This window comes from Salvelinus namaycush, chromosome 13 (genome assembly GCF_016432855.1).
Source record: "Salvelinus namaycush isolate Seneca chromosome 13, SaNama_1.0, whole genome shotgun sequence".
Lineage (NCBI taxonomy): Eukaryota > Metazoa > Chordata > Actinopteri > Salmoniformes > Salmonidae > Salvelinus > Salvelinus namaycush.
In genome coordinates this window covers 37005055-37026186 of record NC_052319.1, presented here as the reverse complement: position 1 = coordinate 37026186, position 21132 = coordinate 37005055, and the positions used below count along the sequence as shown (strand labels likewise).

At 43.9% G+C, this 21132-nt stretch overlaps 2 protein-coding genes and 1 pseudogene across 5 annotated transcripts in view; 1 reads left to right on the top strand and 2 right to left on the bottom strand.

Moving 5' to 3' along the window:
- Positions 1 to 1588: 1588 nt before the first annotated feature.
- Positions 1589 to 5290, top strand: LOC120058118 (annotated as a pseudogene).
- A 3974-nt stretch (positions 5291 to 9264) lies between these two features.
- On the bottom strand, positions 9265 to 10490 carry LOC120058495 (cytochrome c oxidase assembly factor 5). The gene is made up of 3 exons (XM_039007202.1): positions 10252 to 10490; positions 9846 to 9929; positions 9265 to 9741 (listed from the first exon to the last, which is right to left on the bottom strand). Exons 1-3 carry the CDS (start codon positions 10351 to 10353, stop codon positions 9700 to 9702), a joined length of 228 nt encoding a protein of 75 aa, XP_038863130.1. The 5' UTR covers positions 10354 to 10490; the 3' UTR covers positions 9265 to 9699.
- A 3000-nt stretch (positions 10491 to 13490) lies between these two features.
- Positions 13491 to 21132, bottom strand: part of LOC120058494 (alpha-1,3-mannosyl-glycoprotein 4-beta-N-acetylglucosaminyltransferase A-like) — an 86824-nt gene continuing 79182 nt past the window's right edge. For all 4 annotated transcript variants that reach the window (XM_039007198.1, XM_039007199.1, XM_039007200.1 and 1 more), the window contains 6 exons: positions 20945 to 21019; positions 20440 to 20558; positions 15454 to 15532; positions 14705 to 14765; positions 14284 to 14396; positions 13491 to 14160 (listed from right to left, as the gene is read on the bottom strand). In XM_039007198.1, the coding sequence (XP_038863126.1) occupies positions 14134 to 14160; positions 14284 to 14396; positions 14705 to 14765; positions 15454 to 15532; positions 20440 to 20558; positions 20945 to 21019 (474 nt within the window). In that variant the 3' untranslated portion in view covers positions 13491 to 14133. The remainder of the gene's footprint in view (positions 14161 to 14283; positions 14397 to 14704; positions 14766 to 15453; positions 15533 to 20439; positions 20559 to 20944; positions 21020 to 21132) is intronic.

Below are 21132 nucleotides of genomic sequence, written 5' to 3'. Positions count from 1 at the left end.
CTTGGGTGGTTGTATGGTATAGGGGGTTTAGGTAGAGTAGATGGGTTTGTGTTTGAGTGTAGGTGTCTAGGTATGTCTATGGTTGCCTGAATGGTTCTCAATCAGAGACAGCTGTCATTCATTGTCTCTGATTGGGAGCCATATTTAAGGCAGCCATAGGCAGTAGGCTTTTGTGGGTAGTTGTCTATGTCTATGTTGCATGTTAGCACTTAGTCTTTTATAGCTTCACGTTTGTTGTTTTGTTTTCGTTCGTTTTCATCTTCCAATAAAAGAGGATGTATTTTTCACACGCTGCGCCTTGGTCCACTCATTGTCCTCAAGACGATCGTGACAATAATATTCTGGAGTATATGCAAATTGCCATCATACAAACTGAGGCAGCAGACTTTGTGAAAATTAATATTTGTGTCATTCTCAAAACTTTTGGCCACGACTGAACATTCTGCTGCTGCAGACTTTGTACATTCAGGGCACGTGCTGAGCTTTATTGCCTGTGACAGGTTCAATGCCACTCCTGATGCTATACACACTGGGCTCTCTTTTAAATAATATGGATGTGTTTACACAGTACAACTCTGTAGCTAATACCTAGATTAGTCTGCAGACTCCAAATCAGAATTGAAGCCAATCAGACCGTTGTTCTCCTCTAGTTTATCATCACTGACCTCACAACTCCTGACTCTGGTGTCTAGTTGGGTAAATACATCACAGTGTATAGAAGACCATACCTCAGTTACATTTTAGTTTAAAAATATAAAAAAAACATGACTACTTACACAACGACTTAAAGACGTGGTCCGGAACTTTGGCGATTACTAAGTATTTTTTAAATCTCCCGCTTTGGGCTGGATGTGTTAATGTGTAGTTCATTACATGCATCATTTATGGGCAGAATTTCTTGTTTACCTCAATTAGCCACGAAAGCCCTAGTTTGAAAGCTTTCTGGAAGCTGCGCCAATTTTCCTCCATTTTCCCCCACTTTGGCCAGCCTCCTAGCAATTCGAGTTCTAGCCAATGAGCTTCAGTCCCTCCCCCTTTGAGTGACAGCTAGCAAGATGCACAAACAGCAGAATGAGAGAGAGCAATGAAGTGGTGCGCATATGTGACGTAGTACGCAATTTTCGGGGACCGCTTTTTGCTCATGGGTGCTACTTTCAGAAGTACTGGCTCAAAAGTATACAAAAGTACTGGAGAATCTATTTAATTAAAGATTCATTTTAGGCAGAAATGTGGAAAAAGGGGCGAATCCTTAAGAGGCTTTAATGTATCATTAATGTATTTAATGTATCTTAGCTAGGTTAAATTTGATCTGTCTCTGTGTTAATGTATCATAGTGGCTAGGTTATATTTTATCTGTCTCACCCTGTGTTAATGTATCATAGTGGCTAGGTTATATTTGCTCTGTCTCTGTGTGAATGTATCATAGTGGCTAGGTTATATTTGCTCTGTCTCTGTGTGAATGTATCATAGTGGCTAGGTTATATTTGCTCTGTCTCTGTGTGAATGTATCATAGTGGCTAGGTTATATTTGCTCTGTCTCTATGTGAATGTATCATAGTGGCTAGGTTATGCTCCAAGAGGAGTAGTAATGATAGCCATGATGGCCCTGGCCGCCCCTAATGTAGACATCCTGGGCATCACCTGTGTCCATGGCAACACCAATGTGGAGAATGTGTGCAATAACACGCTGCGGGTGCTTCAAGCATGTAACAGACTGGAGGTACAGTGCCTTTGGAAAGTATTATTTATTTTATTTTGATTTTTCACCTTTATTTAACCAGGTAGGCCAGTTGAGAACAAGTTCTCATTTACAACTGCGACCTGGCCAAGATAAAGCAAAGCAGTGCAACAAAAAACAACAACACAGAGTTACACATAAACAAACATACAGTCAATAACAATAGAACAATCTAAATACAGTGTGTGAAAATGCCATAAGGAGGTATGGCAAAAAATAGGCCATAGTAGCGAAGTAATTACAATTTAGAAAATTAACACTGGATTGATAGATGTGCAGATGATGATGTGCAAGTAGAAATACTAGTGTGCAAAAGTGCAAAAATAAAAATAAAAACCAATATGGGGATGAGGTAGGTAGATGGGCTATTTACAGATGGACTGTGTACAGCTGCAGCGATCGGTGAGCTGCTCAGATAGCTGATGCTTAAAGTTAGTGAGGGAGATATGAGTCTCCAACTTCAGCGATTTTTGCAATTCGTTCCAGTCATTGGCAGCAGAGAACTGGAAGGATAGGCGGCCAAAGGAGGTGTTGGCTTTGGGGATGACCAGTGAGATATACCTGCTGGAGCGTGTGCTACGGGTGGGTGTTGTTATGGTGACCAGTGAGCTGAGATAAGGCGGAGCTTTACCTAGCAAAGACTTATAGATGACCTGGAGCCAGTGGGTCTGGCGCTGAATATGTAGCGAGGGCCAGCCGACGAGAGCATACAGGTCGCAGTGGTGGGTTGTATATGGGGCTTTGGTGACAAAACAGACGGCACTGTGATAGACTGCATCCAGTTTGCTGAGTAGAGTGTTGGAGGCTATTTTGTAAATGACATCACCGAAGTCGAGGATTGGTAGGATAGTCAGTTTTACGAGGGTATGTTTGGCAGTATGAGTGAAGGAGGCTTTGTTGTGAAATAGGAAGCCGATTCTAGATTTAATTTTGGATTGGAGATGCTTAATATGAGTCTGGAAGGAGAGTTTACAGTCTAGCCACACACCTAGGTATTTGTAGTTGTCCACATATTCTAAGTCAGAACCGTCCAGAGTAGTGATGCTAGTCAGGCGGGCGGGTGTGGGCAGAGATCGGTTGAAAAGCATGCATTTAGTTTTACTAGTGTTTAAGAGCAGTTGGAGGTCACGGAAGGAGTGTTGTATGGCATTGAAGCTCGTTTGGAGGTTTGTTAACACAGTGTCCAAAGAAGGGCCAGATGTATACAGAATGGTGTCGTCTGCGTAGAGGTGGATCAAGGAATCACCCACAGCAAGAGCGACATCATTTATATATACAGAGAAAAGAGTCGGCCCGAGAACTGAACCCTGTGGTACCCCCATAGAGACTGCCAGAGGCCGGACAACAGGCCCTCCGATCTGACACACTGAACACTATCAAGTATTCAGACCCCATGACGTTTTCCAAATTTTTTGCATTATAGTGTTTTTCTAAGAGGGATTAAATAAATACACATCCTCAGCAATCTACACACAATACCCCATAATGACAAAGCACAAACAGGTTTTTATAAATTTTTGCAAATTTATAAAAAATAAAAAACGGAAATACCTTATGTACATAAGTATTCAGAGCCTTTGCTATGAGACTCGAAATTGAGCTCAGGTGCATTCTGTTTCCATTGATCATCCTTGAGATGTTTCTACAACTTGATTGGAGTCCACGTGGTAAATTCAATTGATTGGACATGATTTGGAAAGGCACAAACCTGCCTATAAATGGTACCACAGTTGACAGTGGAAGGCTCTCCTCAGTAAAAGGCACATGACAGCCCGCTTGGATTTTGCCAAAAGGCACCGGGCCCAGCCAGAGCCCGGACTTGAACCCGATCGAACATCTCTGGAAAGACCTGAAAATAGCTGTGCAACAACGCTCCCCATCCAACCTGACAGAGCTTGAGAGGATCTGCAGAGAAGAATGGGACAAACTCCCCAAATCCAGGGTTGCCAAGCTTGTGGCGTTATATCCAAGAAGACTTGTGGCTGTAATCGCTGCCAAAGGTGCTTCAACAAATTACTGAGTAAAGGGTCTGAAGACTAATGTAAATGTGATATTTCTGTAATTTAAAAAAAATAAATGAGCAAAAATTGCAATTTAATAAACAATTTAATACATTTTAGAATAAGGCTGTAACGTAACAAACTGTGGAAAAAGTCAAGGGGTCTAAATACTTTCCAGAAGGCTTTGTATGGTGTTGTTGTGTTCAGTTATTTTATTGTTAAAAGGTAGATGATGTAAGACCCTGGCAATGAGATTCATATTGTTTATTTAGATAAAATTGTCAAGGCAGCTTTTTCTCTGAAAACAAACACCCAAAGGAATGTGCTTACATCATCACATGGTGCGTAGAATATGCATTTAACGGTAAGAGATCACATGTTGTGGAAGGATGCTATGTAGTGTCTGTTGACCTCTCTGTTCTCCTCTGACAACACACTGTTGTTTTCTCCGTCTCAGACACACGCCAGTGGAGCTCTACTCAATTAGAGCTCTGGAAAGAGATAACTGATTTGACGTGCTGTTCTATTGAATCTGTTTACAGACGTAGCAGAGTGAGCAAAGCAGAACTGTGGAGAGGCTGGAGTTTACACCAAACGTTGCCATGACAACAACAAAGTAGTCGGTATAAGAAACCGATTGGCACCCAGACTTGTTTTTGCCCACTGACACAGGCCCGGGCTCTAAGATTGAATTCATATGAAGTGAAAGCGTAGAGGGAATACTATAATGTTCTAATTTGCGGGGTTCTGACCACTCTGTGTTCCGTGTTGTAGATCCCCGTATTCTGAGGTGCTGCCAAGCTCATCCTTGGGAATGTGGTCAGTGCGGGACACTTCCATGGCCCGGATATTCTGGACCCAAACGCGAGCGAGAGATCTCTGGTGGCCATGGCTCCCGTCACCAACCTAGCTCTGGCTGTAAGGATGGAACCCTCCCTTCCTAGCCAACTCAAAGGCCTCTACATCATGGGAGACAACACAGAGTGTAAGGGCTATGATTTATTTGCTTCAGAAGGTCAGCTTATCTGGTAAATGAATGGTAAATATATAGATTAAGGGGTGGATTGCCATGGGCTTTAATGTGAAGCCGGTGTTCTGCAGGTCTTTAGCCAGAGGAAACACCACAGTGTGTGCAGAGTTCAACTTCACCACCATCACGGAAGCAGCTTACATCGTCCTGAATAAATGATAAAACACTACCAATACCTTCTACATTGTGATTGATATTTTTCCGTTCTGGTTCCACTCTACAGTCTTGGTGTGATGGCTGGCTGGCTCAGGAGTCAGAGAAGGCTTGATTCATAGCCCGGATCATCCGTAACACTATGGAGGAGTCCTACAGCGAGCGCTCCCAGGCGCAGATGGTTGACAGTATGGGACTTGTGTCATGTGACTCCTACGCTATGGCGGCGGCAATTGATGACGCCTTCGTCACCGAGAGCGACCACATGGCGTGGAGCTCCTGAACATGCTGGGCATGCTGAAGAAGACTCACAAGGCCTTTGTCATGAGGAAGGTGAACCTGGAGAGGTTTGAGCAGCTGATGAGCTAACCACTAAACTGTAGAACTAAACTAACAGCTGTTTGATGACCATGACCACTCTATGGGACCATAACCAGGGAACAGTGACAACTTTAACCTCATCTAGTCACCCCAAGACCATTACTCAAGCACACACCATAATCCCTCCTTAACAGAAACATTACATCAGTGGCTCCCACTTACACAGCTGAATAGAGAACAGAGACTGAACTGGTTAAAGAGATTGAACAGGACATTAGTCACATACAAATTCGTAACATTTTGTACGAATTGGAATTCGTAACATATCATACGAATTGCAGGAATTTTTATACAAAATCTCTCTACCATCACTTTAAGAAGGAACATATTTTCATGTCTTTGTATTTGATCTTGGACAGACAATGTGTGGGTTCATGAAATAGGGCAGTGTATGACTGCTCAATACAAAGGGCAAATCTGGGCAAAATCTGTTGATGTCGATGTGTCCTTGAGCATAAACGATCATGCAAGAGGTTTTGCAATGATTTCTATGTCGAAGATATAAAAAATATTTGTTGGTCTGATGTGTGTAATGAGAAACATCCGGACGCTAAACTAAGCATTTATGAAACTGCTTCTTCCGGTTACTGATAGACATGTGCGGATGAAGAAACTGACTGTTAGATCTTCCAAATCTCCATGGGTAGATGATGAATTGAAAAACTGTAAGGCTGAGTGGGATGAGGCCCAGGGAATAGCAAATAAGTCTGACAATACAGCAGACTGGTAAACATACAGTAAATTGAGAAATTCAGTACCTAAACAAAACAAAAAGAAGAAACTATACTATAGCACAAACATAAATGATATAAAGAATGATAGTAAAAAGCTCTGTAGTACATTAAATGAAATTCGAGGAAAAAAAGCAAACTCGGCTCCATCTTTCATTGAGACAGACGTCTTGTTCATAACAAAACCCTTTGATATTGCCATCCACTTGAGGTGAGTAAGACATGCAAACAACAAATACTTAGCCTTCATATTTATGCATAATAGACCAAATAATGAAAGACAAGTAGTGTAGTTTTGAGTTCCACAACGTGGGTGTGGAAGAGGTGAAACAATTGTTGCTATCTATAAATAAGGACAAACCTCCTGGCACCGACAACCCGGATGATAAATTGCTGAGGTTGGTAGCAGAATACATTGTGACTCCTGTTTCCCACGTCTTCAATTTAAGCCTAGAAGACGGTGTGCCCTCAGACATGGAGGGAGTCAAAGGTCATTCCACTAGCAAAGAATAGCAGAGCACCCTTTAATGGTTCAAACAGCCAACCAATCAGCCTGTTACAAGTGCTTAGCAAATTTTTGGGGAAAATTGTGTTTGATCAAATAAAAAAATATTTTACAGAAAACAAATTAACAACAGATTGCTTATAGGGAAGGGCACTCAATATGCTCAGCACTGACACGAATGACTGATACTTGGCTGAAAGAAATTGATAGTTAGAAGATTGTGGGAGCTGTTTTGTTTGACTTCAGTGCAGCTTTTGATGTCATTGATCGTAACCTACTGCTGAAAAAACTTAGGTGTTATGGATTTGCATCCTCTGCCTTATTATGGATTGAGAGTTACCTATCTAATAGAACACAGAGACTTTTCGTTAATAGAAGCCTCGCTCATACAAATTCAGTTGAGTGTGGTGTACTGCAGGGCAGCCGGCTTGGGCCATTATTGTTTCCTGTTTTTATAAATGACCTTCCACTGACCTTGAATAAAGCCTGTGTATCTATGTATGCTGACAACTCAACAGTATACACGTCGGCTGCAACAGTAAAATAAATAAATTAGACTTAACATAGAGCTCTAGTCAGTTTTAGAATGGGTAACTAGCAATAGGCTGGTGATAAATATCTCAAACTAAAAGCTTAATTTTTGGGACAAATCACTCGCACAACCCTAAACCTTGTTTAGATCTATTATTGAATAAAGTGGCTATTGAGCAAGGTGAGGAGACTAAACTGCTGGGTGTAACCCTAGATAGTGTCCCTAATAAATAAGAATACAAATAGCTTTCAAGGTCAAAACATATAGACTCATTGGTTGCTAAAATGGGAAGAGGTCTGACCATGACAGGACATTGCTCTGCCTTCTTGACATCTCAGTCAACCAGACAGGTCCCACAGCCTCTAGTTTTGTCACACCTGGACTACTGCCCAGCTGTGTGGTCATGTGCAGCAAAGAGGTACATAGGTAAATTGCAGTTGGTCCAGAACAAAGCAGCACGTATCGCACTTTGATGTACGTGCATGTCTGTCTTTCCTGGCTCAAAGTTGAGGAGAGATTGACTGCATCATCATTGGTCTTTGTGTGAGGTATTGATGTGTTGAAGGTACCGTACTGGGAAACACACAGTATTAAGTACAGCTATAAATACATGGAAATCTCTGCCACCCCAGGTAACTCAAGCTAGCAATAAAACCAGTTAAAAAAAAGACAAAAGATCACCTTACTGCACGAAGGGGACTGTGAAGAGACACAGCCATTTTATATATATTGTCATTTGCACTGTAGTATGTATTAGACCTAGATATTGTGTGTATGTACTGACATGTAGGCTGTGTGACGTTTTAAATTGATGTATTTACGTCCTTGACCAATAATGTTCTGTACTATGTATGATGTCATGTTTCATGTGGATCCCAGCAAGAGTAGCTGCTGCTTTTGCAGCGTCTAGTGGGGATCCTAATAAATACCAATACTTAAGTGCTTCCTCATTTTAATGGAATGGTCTGCCTATCCATGTGAGAGACGCAGACTCGGTCTCGACCTTTAAGTCTTTATTGAAGACTCATCTCTTCAGTAGGTCCTATGACTGAGTGTAGTCTGGCCCAGGAGTGTGAAGGTGAACGGAAAGGCACTGGAGCAACGAACCGCCCTTGCTGTCTCTGCCTGGCCGGTTCTCCACTGGGATTCTCTGCCTCAAACCCTATTACAGGGTCTGAGTCACTGGCTTACTGGTGCTCTTCCATGCCGTCCCTAGGAGCGGTGCGTCACTCGAGTGGGTTGAGTCTTATCTTATTTCTCCTGTCTTATCCGGTGTCTTGTGTGAATTTAAGTATGCTCTCTCTAATTCTCTTTTTCTCTCTCGCGCTTTCTCTTGGAGGACCTGAGCCCTAGGACTACCTGGCCTGATGACTCCTTGCTGTCCCCAGTCCACCTGGTCGTGCTGCTGCTCCAGTTTCAACTGTTCTGCCTGCGGCTATGGAACCCTGACCTGTTCACCGGACATGCTACCTGTCCCAGACCTGCTGTTTTAAACTCTCTAGAGACAGCCGGTGCGGTAGAAATACTCTGAATGATCGGCTATGAAAAGCCAACTGACATTTACTCCTGAGGTGCTGACCTGTTGCACCTGCTGGTCATCTATGAACATTTGAACATCTTGGCCATGTTGTGTTATCTCCACCAGGCACAGCCAGAAGAGGACTGGCCACCCCTCATAACCTGGTTCCTCTCTAGGTTTCTTCCTAGGTTCCGGCCTTTCTAGGGCGTTTTTCCTAGCCACCGTGCTTCTACACCTGCATTGCTTGCTGTTTGGGGTTTTAGGCTGAGTTTTTGTACAGCACTTTGTGACATCAGCTGATGTAAGAAGGGCTTTATAAATACATTTGATTGATTAACCCTAAATGCTCCTGTACGTCGCTCTGGATAAGAGAGTATGTTAAATGAATACATTTTTTGTATTAGTGTACATAGAAATCTGAACGACCCTTTTACCTACATTCATGAAGGAGTTTAAATACATTTCATATAATTTCTTATGTAATATTTGTATGTCCCCATTTCCATTAATATTGCTGTTCACTCAGGTCTGTAGGAATGATACCATGTATTTTTACAGTACTGCCAGTCAAAATAAAACTGGAATAAAATAAATCTAATGTAATTTAAACTCATACCAGCAGTTGCGTGCATTGAAGACTCCATTATGACACACTTTAAGCACATTCGCAAACACTTCATCTGTTCAATGACACATTTATTACACACAGTTGTTCAAAACAGAGGCCCAATTTAGCAGTCTGTCAATCATCAGAACAGCCGAGGGGAGAGCTGACAGTCCTGCTTTAGAGTTCCTTGAAGTTCGCTCATTTCAGAACATGGAAACAGAAGAGCAGCCCAGCATTCTTCCACACACTTACAAGTGTCTATGGTTTGAATTGCGGTAGGCCTATTCACAGACTCACTCATCACTTCAGTAGGTAATAAGTCCAACATACCTATTTGCAGAGCATATATTTTCTCTACAGAACCACCTCAAATCAAGTGCTCAAGTGAAGTTAGCATAATAAAATACAACCCCCATTTGGATCCCTTTAAGTTAGTTTTGCTACTATTCACAATTAATCCTTTCAGTGCTGTGAGTGTTGCAGAGGTTTTCAACTTTGGTCCATCAGTAGCCTTTCCTTCCCCTGAATCTGGACCGGTTATCTAACTGTAGAAATAGAGGGAAAGATCAGAAACAGTCAGTTCCATACATAAGGATTTGCCAAGTGTTGAATGAATGTCATTGATGTCAGTGATGACCGGTGACCTCACCATGGATCTCTTGCACTCGAAGAAAGAGGTCTGCAGTGCTTTACAGTGGCCCTCCTTCAGACACTGACTGGGCATCTTCCCCTCCTGCAGGAATGGACAACATGGAGTTAGTCAAACACGTTTGTACCAAGACTGGTGTTTTGATATGTTATTGATCATTCTCACCGTTTACGTTGACCACACAACACATGCATCAATATCCAGAACGATCAGGTGTAGAAAGCGCTGCACTTTTCTTTTTTAATGGAAGTGTGGCTCAACCAACCAACAAGCCATAATTTACAATTTAAGGTAGTCCTACGCTTTGAAATAAGGGATGTTATACAAGTAAAACTGTAAAGCATAATATTAGCTAGCAAACCATAACCTCAGATGAAAGGGGATATCGTATTTTCCATAACGTTACCTTTACAACGCAGTCGTGTTGAAGGAGACATGCCTTGAAGTCCTCCCTGATTCCTGAGCATGCCCTGCCGTCCTCCTCTTTGTCCTCGTAGAATTTAGGCATTGTGCTGCACTTACATTTAAGACAATTACGCAAGAAATTTAGACTTAAATAATATATTTTACAGTATGTTACATGAACGTTGTAATGCAAGCCACCATATTTGATTCGCAAAGTATCCTGGGAATACAAAAATTTAACTATATGCATGCTGGGAGTGTTTGTAGTTTTTGTACGTTTCAGCGAAATTAGGATTTTTAACATGTACTTTTTCAAGTATACCGCTAGGTGCCACTCAAAGCTTATCTCTCAGCAGAACATCAAAAGGAGCACGATGGCAAGGATGTTTCCATAGAACCTGCAGCAACTCCAACATGTTGATGCCATCTCTTGATTTATTTTTTAACCTAGCCGGTTGGCTCTATAGGAATGTGTGGCTGATGGAAATGAGGCATTCTCCCATCAGACAGTGAATTATGTGAAATAATGAAACCAAGGCAGAAAACAGATGGGTGTGAATTGTATCAACCATTTGGATTTATTTCAACGATGTCCATGTAAAAATCATCAGAGGCAGATATACTAACGTAGTGATGAAGGCACATGACATGACCTGATGGGGAGAACAGAGAAGGTGGAAGCAGGCAGGGGTGGGGTGAGCCTGACTGTCTTCATAGTCTTGCTGTCTCTTTTCTTTCATCTACCTCTAGGGTCTAGGCAAGCGACTCAATAATAGGCTAACCTCCATATTGCTTTTCTATACAATCTTAGATAAGCGTGGATGAAGGGCACAAAAAAAGGATGGAAGAAACCCCCTTTAAACTAGTGAGAAACACAGTTTGTGTTCCCCTCTGCTCAAGCCGTCCTCCACCTTAAGAGGTTTTAATTCAGGAGGTTGCAAATCCTTTGCTAGAACGTTGCAGATAGAAATGTAATGTATAGATCTGGCACGATTCCCATTTCTACACAGAGAATCATATCGGATCTACAGAATAGATTTCTATCTGAAGGTTCTAATCCGTTACACTACTTAAATAAAGGCCCAGGTGTGAGCGAGAGGGTCTGGTTTGACCAGGGGGCTCAGGGGAGGGGCCAGCTCCATTCAAAAAGTTGACCAATCAATCAATCACACAATAAATAAAGGACATTTACAGACAAGCAAACCTGGTACAAAGTGGCCCGGTTTCGAAAGTGTTGCCCAAATCCACCCCTAGTCTTTATCCTACCTAGGAGTTTTTAATTTAAAGGATTTGGTAGGATTGTTCCTTATACTGTAGTTGTCCAACCCTACTAGATCAACATTAAGTGCTGTGATGTAGGGGCCGATTTAGAATTGGACATGCGTGCATACACATCTTTGACATTTAAAATAGCACTCCCAATCAAAACGATCACAATCTTCTCTCACGTGGATGGAATTTTGAAAGAAAAACGAAATCTTCATCAAATCTCTTATTGTATAAACATTTCTCATGATTTCTTTTTGTGACCTATCCTGAACCTATGAATCAAAGAGCAATGCAAATAGCTTTTCTGTACAGCTACAATCAGAGTAGACAAGATGCCCCCCAGGGGAGCGTGGCTGTCAGCATTACAGGTTAATGGCACCTGAATTGGGGAGGACGGGCTCGTGGTAACAGCTGAAACAGAATTAGTGGAATTGTATCAAACATGGTTTCTATGTGTTTGATGCCATTCCATTTGCTCTGTTCCAGACATTATTATGAGCCGTCCTCCCCTCAGCAGCCTCCACTGGTATACATGCATCCTTCTGCAACTAGATGGCGCATAGAATAAATGCAACATCCTGTCTAACCACTGCCAGCAGTCTCCAATTAAATGATTGGACAGAATCAGACATCACATGGGGTAGAACTCACTGATGATGTCAGAAGTGTAAAATGACATAACCAATGGGAGATGGTAAATGAAAGCCCAGCAACAACAACAAAAAAGAATGGAACATTTAAAACTGTCAGTTGAAAACTCAGTGCAACGTTCTAAATAGCATTTGATCATCTGTTCAATATATCATTTCAATATAGTGAAGTCATCAAAATGAAATGAAGTGAATGAATCCCCTATTGCTGATGGTAAACATGAGTCACACTGTACAATTGGTGGCGAGTTATGGAGGAACCGTTAACCCTGTCATCTGTAAATCTTGTATCACGTAATCAAATCCCTTCAAAAGAGTCAATGTAGGGTAGAGGGAAGGGAGTGAATGAAGGGAAGTTCTGCTCCGGACTCATTATGGTGGAGCAGGACTTTAAAGGCACATGGGTATGGATCTAGCACAACCTCAGCCAGGATCTCTGGCTTAAGGCCTGTACTGATGTCAGCTCTCCTTCATTTTAACTTTGACCATCTGAGAAATGTTATACAAAAACTGACTCTGGAACAGCAGTTAGATTCAACCTCTATCTCAACCAACCAGCGGACAAGACAACATGGAATACCAAGCAGCTCGTTTCGGGAACAAAAAGAACACATCAACTACCGTAGCATAAATCATTTTTTTCTTTGAACCTCTTGTACAAATTAAAGATTTATTTTAAATTAATTAATTCACCTTCATACGTCGTCATTGTCGTAGTAATAATAATAATAAAATGAATATAGCAATACATCCCTTCAGGTGAGCAAAGTCAAGGCCAAAGTCTGATTAGTTTACCACTTAAAGGACACTAGAGGTCTTTCAGACTGACTTCCTGTCAAACAGGAAGTAGAGAGATAGATGTGGTTTCCTTCAGTCACAAAGATTTTTCATGGAATAAAATGAAACCACAGGAGGTTGGTGGCACCTTAATTGGGGAGGACAGCTCATGATAATGACTGGAGTGGAATCAATGGAATGGTATCAAATACATCAAACACATGTTTCCACGTGTTTGATGCCATTCCATTTGCTCAATTCCAGCCATTATTAAGAGCTGTCCTCCCCTCAGCAGCCTCCACTGGATCAAACTGCCCCATACACAGATCTTAGGTAGGTTTCAGGTGTTTTGCCCAGAATGGTTTGGGTTGAGACTTGAGTAAGGCAAGCTGATCCAAGATCTGCACCTATGGGTGACTTCTACCCAGGGCATAGTTTGGCAGACCTGTCACTTTAAAGATGGGGAACCACATTTAGTTTCCGCTTCGTTTGCCATCGTCATTGTAATCCCTTTCAAAAGAAGGAAGTAATAAAGGCAGTTATCTTCACGATAAGAAAGACTGACAACTTGTTTGTCTATTTATTACCTGCTGTTTACCTAAAACACACAACTCTGTGGAAAAGAACAAAAAGCAACAGGTCTTTGAGGCTGATGGAGCCATTCTTCAGTCACTTCAATCACCAGCAGGGGGCTCCACTATAGCTCCGGTGAGTGCAATACCTCAGTGGAACAGATCAGAGAGGCTGAGACGAAGAGCACATGGAGCAGAGAGCAGCATGTACAACACCAGCATCCTGGTGACATCAGCCTCTCAGATCAGCTGAGGTGTGTCTCTCCGAGTCACAAGCCATCGGCGTTACCTCGACAGTCAGAGCTGGAAACGGATTTCTTCCGGACATACCAAATGACTTCTGATATTTTATATCTGGCTCTTTTTTGTACAGTAGTATTCACATTCACGCAAAAAGAGCGCAAGAGAGCGAGGAAAGGATAGGCAGCAATAGAGAGAAAGCAATCGAGTGACAGCGCCCTTAGACAGAAACCCTGAGAGGAGCGGCTCTGGTGCGCTCTGATGATGTCACTGCTGGTTGCTAGGTGGCAGAAGGCCCCTGGTCAGTCAGTTTTAGGTGCGTCTGCGAGCACCCCGGGGCCGGGGGCCAGGATTGATGTGGCCCCCCGCTTTATGTCAGCCTGCTCTCCTCTTTATGTGAATCTACAGAGAGACACACAGAACCGTCACACACAGCTCTCGTTATACAGGATAACATTCCGCTGGGTAGAATATAAACATGATATAAAATATTAAAGGACAGATGATGGCGTGTGATTGGCTGACCTCGCTGAGGATGGCCCAGACAGCTGAGTCTTTGACGACAGAGAGACGCAGCGCCACCACCGGGTTGAACGAGGTGTCTACAGCCCCCTCAGCCACACCCTTCTCAAATTGACCTAGAGAGAGAGAGAGAGAGAGAGAGAGAGAGAAGAGAGAGAGGAAGAGAGAGAGAGAGAGAGGAAGAGAGAGGAAGAGAGAGGAAGAGAGAGGAAGAGAGAGAAGAGAGAGAAGAGAGAAGAGAGAGAGAGAGAGAGAGAGAGAGAGAGAGAGAGAGAGGGAGAGAGCTGTGATTGAGGACCTTTGGACAGGCAGTTTGTAAATTGTGTATCAGTCTGTGGCAGGAACAATGAGACTGGGTAATCTGATCAGGCTGTGTATGTGTTCTAAGGTAACGGAATACGAGGGTTGGTACAGGTCCACTCACCGATCCTGTAGAAGCGGTCATCAGTTCGCTTGTATTTCTCTTTGGACTTAGGTCCAGTTTCCTTCAGACACAGACACATGTTGTGGTTATGTTGGTAATGTTATGCACACACTAGGTAGGTAGAAAGCCTTGTTAACACTAACATACAGTATAATGCACACCACAGGAGCTTGGTGGTTCCTTAATTGGGGAGGACGGGCTCATGGTAATGACTGGAGTGGAATTAGTGGAATGGTATCAAAGACATCAAACATAGAAACTATGTGTTTGATACCATTCTATTTACTCCGTTACAGCAATTATTATGAGCCGTCCTCCCCTCAGCAGCCTCCCCTGATGCACAGTGCTTATCTCCCGCCTCTGGTAGTGATATTGAATGGAGCAGGCTGTGCTCATGATCCTGTCAATAACCAATCAATAACTGACATAGACATTTTGAGTGATGATGGATCAATAAACCAATCAGAAACAAGTGCCCTGACTATTGACACATTATTGCACACTGTGTCGTCCAAATGCTGTCTTTGCATTGTCTGAATGCTGTTTTTGCATTGTTGTATGTTGTCTTTGCATTGTCTGAATGTTGTCTTTGCATTGTCTGAATGTTGTCTTTGCATTGTCTGAATGTTGTCTTTGCATTGTCTGAATGTTGTCTTTGCATTGTCTGAATGTTGTCTTTGCATTGTCTGAATGTTGTCTTTGCATTGTCTGAATGTTGTCTTTGCATTGTCTGAATGTTGTCGTCTTACCGAGAAGGGCAGTATCTCTACAGTGGTGTTCTCTATCCTGTCTCCAGGGTGTTCCTGGTTCCCACTGCGGAACAGGAACCTGCCAATCACATAACACTATTAATGCAAATTCACATCACATGTCACACTCATGAATATGCAAACTCACACCTTGCTTACACGTAACACTGTCCTGTCACACACTTTGCTGTGCTTTCTGTAACGACACATCTGACATGTTTAAACCAAGCCTGTGGTAGCGGTGGCGCGCACACACACACACACACGAGACCCTTCACACAGCTGATAATGAAATTTCATCAGTACAATGGTACCCTGGCTGGCTAATTTGTGCAAATCAAGCCCAGACACAAACACGAGACGTCACTGGCTGCGACAGACCGAAACAAAACACATTAAACAGAAACCCTACACACGAACCAGAAACATAAATGGGACGAACTAAAAGCACGTATATCCTACCAACGGGATATTAAAAACTAATATCTTATGTTTCAATGTGTCATGGCTGAACGACGACATTTATAACATACAGCTGGCAGGTTATCGGCAGGAGAGAACAGCAGCCTCTGGTAAGACAAGGGGAGGCGGTCTATGTATATTTGTAAACAACAGCTGGTGCGCGATATCTAAGGAAGTCTCTAGGTTTTGCTCACCTGAGGTAGAGTATATCATGATAAGCTGTAGACCACACTATCTACCTAGAGAGTTTTCATCTGTATTTTTTGTAGCTGTCTAAGACTGCACTCAATGAGGTGTATACCGCCATAAGCAAACAAGAAAACGTTCATCCAGAGGCGGCACTCCTAGTGGCCGGGGACTTTAATGCAGGGAAACTTAAATCAGTTTTACCTCATTTCTATCAGCATGTTAAATGTGCAACCAGAGGGGAAAAAACTTGACCACCTTTACTCCACAGAGACGCGTACAAAGCTCTCTTTCATCCCCCATTTGGTAAATCTGACCATAATTCTATCCTCCTGATTTCTGCTTACAAGCAAAAACTAAAGCAGGAAGCACAAGTGACTCGGTCTATAAAAAAGTGGTCAGATTAAGCAGATGCTAAACTACAGGACTGTTTTGCTATCACAGACTGGAACATGTTCCGTGATTCTTCCGATGACATTGAGGATTACACCACATCAGTCACTGGCTTCAACAATAAATACATCGATGACATCGTCCCCACAGTGACTGTACGTACATACCCCAATCAGAAGCCATGGATTACAGGCAACATCTGCACTGAGCTAAAAGGGTAGAGCTGCCGCTTTCAAGGAGCGGGACTCTAACCCGGTAGCTTGTAAGAAATCCTGCTATAACCTCTGACAAACCATCAAACAGGCAAAGCGTCAATACAAGACTAAGATCGAATCGTACTACACCGGCTCCAACGCTCATCGGATGTGGCAGGGCTTGCAAACTATTACAGACTACAAAAGGAAGCACATCCGAGAGCTGCCCAATGACACGAGCCTACCAGACGAGCTAAATAACTTCTATGCTCGCTTCGAGGCAAGTAACACTGAAACATGCATGAGAGCATCAGCTGTTCCAGACGACTGTGTGATCACGCTCTCCACAGCCGATGTGAGTAAGACATTTAAACAGTTCAACATTCACAAGGCCGCAGGGCCAGACGGATTACCTCAACATGTCTTCACTGACATTTTCAACCTCTCCCTGTCTGAGTCTGTAATACCAACTTGTTTCACCTACACTCGATCCCTCCGATGTCAACAACTACAGACCAGTATCCCTTCTTTCTTTTCTCTCCAAAACTCTTGAACGTGCCGTCCTTGGCCAGCTCTCCTGCTATCTCTCTCAGAATGACCTTCTTGATCCAAATCAGTCAGGTTTCAAGACTAGTCATTCAACTGAGACTGCTCTTCTCTGTGTCACGGAGGCGCTCCGCACTGCTAAAGCTAACTCTCTCTCCTCTGCTCTCATCCTTCTAGACCTATCGGCTGCCTTTGATACTGTGAACCATCAGATCCTCCTCTCCACCCTCTCCGAGTTGGGCATCTCCGGCGCGGCCCACGCTTGGATTGCGTCCTACCTGACAGGTCGCTCCTACCAGGTGGCGTGGCGAGAATCTGTCTCCGCACCACGTGCTCTCACCACTGGTGTCCCCCAGGGCTCTGTTCTAGGCCCTCTCCTATTCTCGCTATACACCAAGTCACTTGGCTCTGTCATAACCTCACATGGTCTCTCCTATCATTGCTATGCAGACGACACACAATTAATCTTCTCCTTTCCCCCTTCTGATAACCAGGTGGCGAATCGCATCTCTGCATGTCTGGCAGACATATCAGTGTGGATGACGGATCACCACCTCAAGCTGAACCTCGGCAAGACGGAGCTGCTCTTCCTCCCGGGGAAGGACTGCCCGTTCCATGATCTCGCCATCACGGTTGACAACTCCATTGTGTCCTCCTCCCAGAGCGCTAAGAACCTTGGCGTGATCCTGGACAGCACCCTGTCGTTCTCAACTAACATCAAGGCGGTGGCCCGTTCCTGTAGGTTCATGCTCTACAACATTCGCAGAGTACGACCCTGCCTCACACAGGAAGCGGCGCAGGTCCTAATCCAGGCACTTGTCATCTCCCGTCTGGACTACTGCAACTCGCTGTTGGCTGGGCTCCCTGCCTGTGCCATTAAACCCCTACAACTCATCCAGAACGCCGCAGCCCGTCTGGTGTTCAACCTTCCCAAGTTCTCTCACGTCACCCCGCTCCTCCGCTCTCTCCACTGGCTTCCAGTTGAAGCTCGCATCCGCTACAAGACCATGGTGCTTGCCTACGGAGCTGTGAGGGGAACGGCACCTCCGTACCTTCAGGCTCTGATCAGGCCCTACACCCAAACAAGGGCACTGCGTTCATCCACCTCTGGCCTGCTCGCCTCCCTACCTCTGAGGAAGTACAGTTCCCGCTCAGCCCAGTCAAAACTGTTCGCTGCTCTGGCACCCCAATGGTGGAACAAACTCCCTCACGACGCCAGGTCAGCGGAGTCAATCACCACCTTCCGGAGACACCTGAAACCCCACCTCTTTAAGGAATACCTAGGATAGGATAAAGTAATCCTTCTAACCCCCCCCCCCCCCCCCTTAAAAGATTTAGATGCACTATTGTAAAGTGGCTGTTCCACTGGATATCATAAGGTGAATGCACCAATTTGTAAGTCGCTCTGGATAAGAGCGTCTGCTAAATGACTTAAATGTAAAATGTAAATGTTTCAAGCAGACCACCATAGTCCCTGTGCCCAAGAACACTAATGTAACCTTCCTAAATGACTACCGACCCATAGCACTCACATCTGTAGCCATGAAGTGCTTTGAAAGGCTGGTCATGGCTCACAACACCATTATCCCAGAAACCCTAGACCCACTCCAATTTGCATACCGCCCCAACAAAACCACAGATGATGCAATCTCGATTGCACTCCAGACTGTCCTTTCCCACCTGGACAAAAGGAACACCTATGTGAGAATGCTGTTCAACACATAGTGCCCTCAAAGCTCATCACTAAGCTAAGGACCCTGGGACTAAACACCTCCCTCTGCATGCAGGCATGACTCCAACACCATCATTAAGTTTGCAGATGGTAGGCCTGATCACCGACAATGACGAGACAGCCTATAGGGAGGTGGTCAGAAACCTGACTGTGTGGTGCAAGGACAACAACCTCTCCCTCAATGTGATCAAGTTAAAGAAGATTACTGTGGACTACAGGAAAAGGAGGACCGAGCACGCCCACATTCTCATCGACGGGGCTGTAGTGGAGCAGATTGAGAGCTTCAAGTTCCTTGGCGTCCACATCCCCCAACAAACTAATATGGTCCAAGCACACAAAGACAGTCGTGAAGAGGGCACGACAAAACCTATTTCCCCTCAGGAGACTGAAAAGATTTGGCATGGGTCCTCAGATCCTCAAAAGGTTCTGCAGCCGCACTATCAAGAGCATCCTGACGGGTTGCATCACTGCCTGGTATGTGCGTACGACCCAGTACATCACCGGGGCCAAACTTCCTGCCATCCCGGACCTCTATACCAGGCGGTGTCAGAGGAAGGCCCTAAAAATTGTTTAAGACTCCAGCCACCCTAGTCATAGACTGATTTCTCTGCTACCACACGGCAAGCGGTACCGGAGCGCCACGTCTAGGTCCAAGAGGCTTTTAAACAGCTTCTACCCCCAAACCATAAGACTCCTGAACATCTAATCAAATGGCTACCCAGACTATTTGCATTGCCCCTCCACCCTCTTCTATGCTGCTCCTACTCTCTGTTATTATGTATGTTAGCTGTCATTGTAAATAAGAATGTGTATTTAACTGACTTGCCTTGTTAAATAAAGGTTGACATATTTATTATTTTTTTTTTTTTTACATATTACCTCGACTAACCGTTGCCCCCGCACATTGACTCTGTACCGGTACCCCGTGTATATAGCCTCGCTATTGTTATTTTACTGCTGCTCTTTAATTATTTGTTACTTTTATTTTGGTATTTTCTTAAAACTGCATTGTTGGTTTAGGGGTTGTAAGTAAGCATTTCACTGTTGTATTCGGCGCATGTGACAAATAAAATGTTGATTTGATACACATGAAACACAACACATGAAACAGAATGATGAGTTGGTCTCTTTTCCCTCTCAGTCAATCACGCTGAAGCTCCCTGACTTCTCTAACACCTCTATAGCCTCTTTCTACTCATCCATTCCATCCACATCACCTCATCTCTGTCTCCTTCCTCCACCACCTCTCTTTCTTAGTGCTTTCTTTCTTTCTCCTTCCAACCCTTTCCGCTCTTTCTTTCTGTGAATCCCCCAGGGTGTCCTGGGAGTTCTTATTTTAGAACACCCTCATTAGCAGACACTGAGCCCCAGAGAGAGGCACGCTTAAGCTTGTGGAAGAGGAAGATTGTGTGTATGGCACGACATCTCTTTTCCCTCAGAAATGCACACACACAGCTCCATATCCCTCCGCACCTCTCTATGCTGATGGGCTTGTCAAACTTGAAGAGGACGTAGTCTCCAGCAGTAGGATTGATGGCCCAGAAGAAGTCTTCTCCCAGGTAGGTCTTCTCCAAAGTGTGGCCCTGGTACACCTGCACAGCACAGCGCAGCGCAGCACAGCACAGCACAGCACAGCACAGCACAGCGCAGCACAGCACAGCACAGCACAGCACAGCGCAGCACAGCACAGCACAGCGCAGCGCAGCACAGCACAGCACAGCACAGCACAGTCAGCTGAATGCATTCAAAACATCTCAATATACTTTACAAATAAGTACACATATCAAACTTTTTTAATGAATTCAAAACATCTCAGTATACTACACAAATAACTATATCAAACAATAATATCGTACTACCTTACATTTTGAAATAAAAAGCCAATGGTGAAACGGGCTTTAAAACAATATATATTTTTCAACTCATAAGAAGGTCAAGCCAAAAAGGTGTCTGTGAGGGTGATTTAAAGGTGCTGTACCTTGAGAGATGTGGACACCTCAGCAGGCGGGTTCACATGGATCTTATGGAGCAGGGGCTTCAGGAAGTCCTTATCCTAAACAGGAAGTGGAAGTGAGACAGCAGCATAGATGACCGGAAGTGGTCATACCAGGGGGATGTGAGCATGGCCTAGTATGGTGGGTTGAGGAGATATTTGGGTAGATGGAG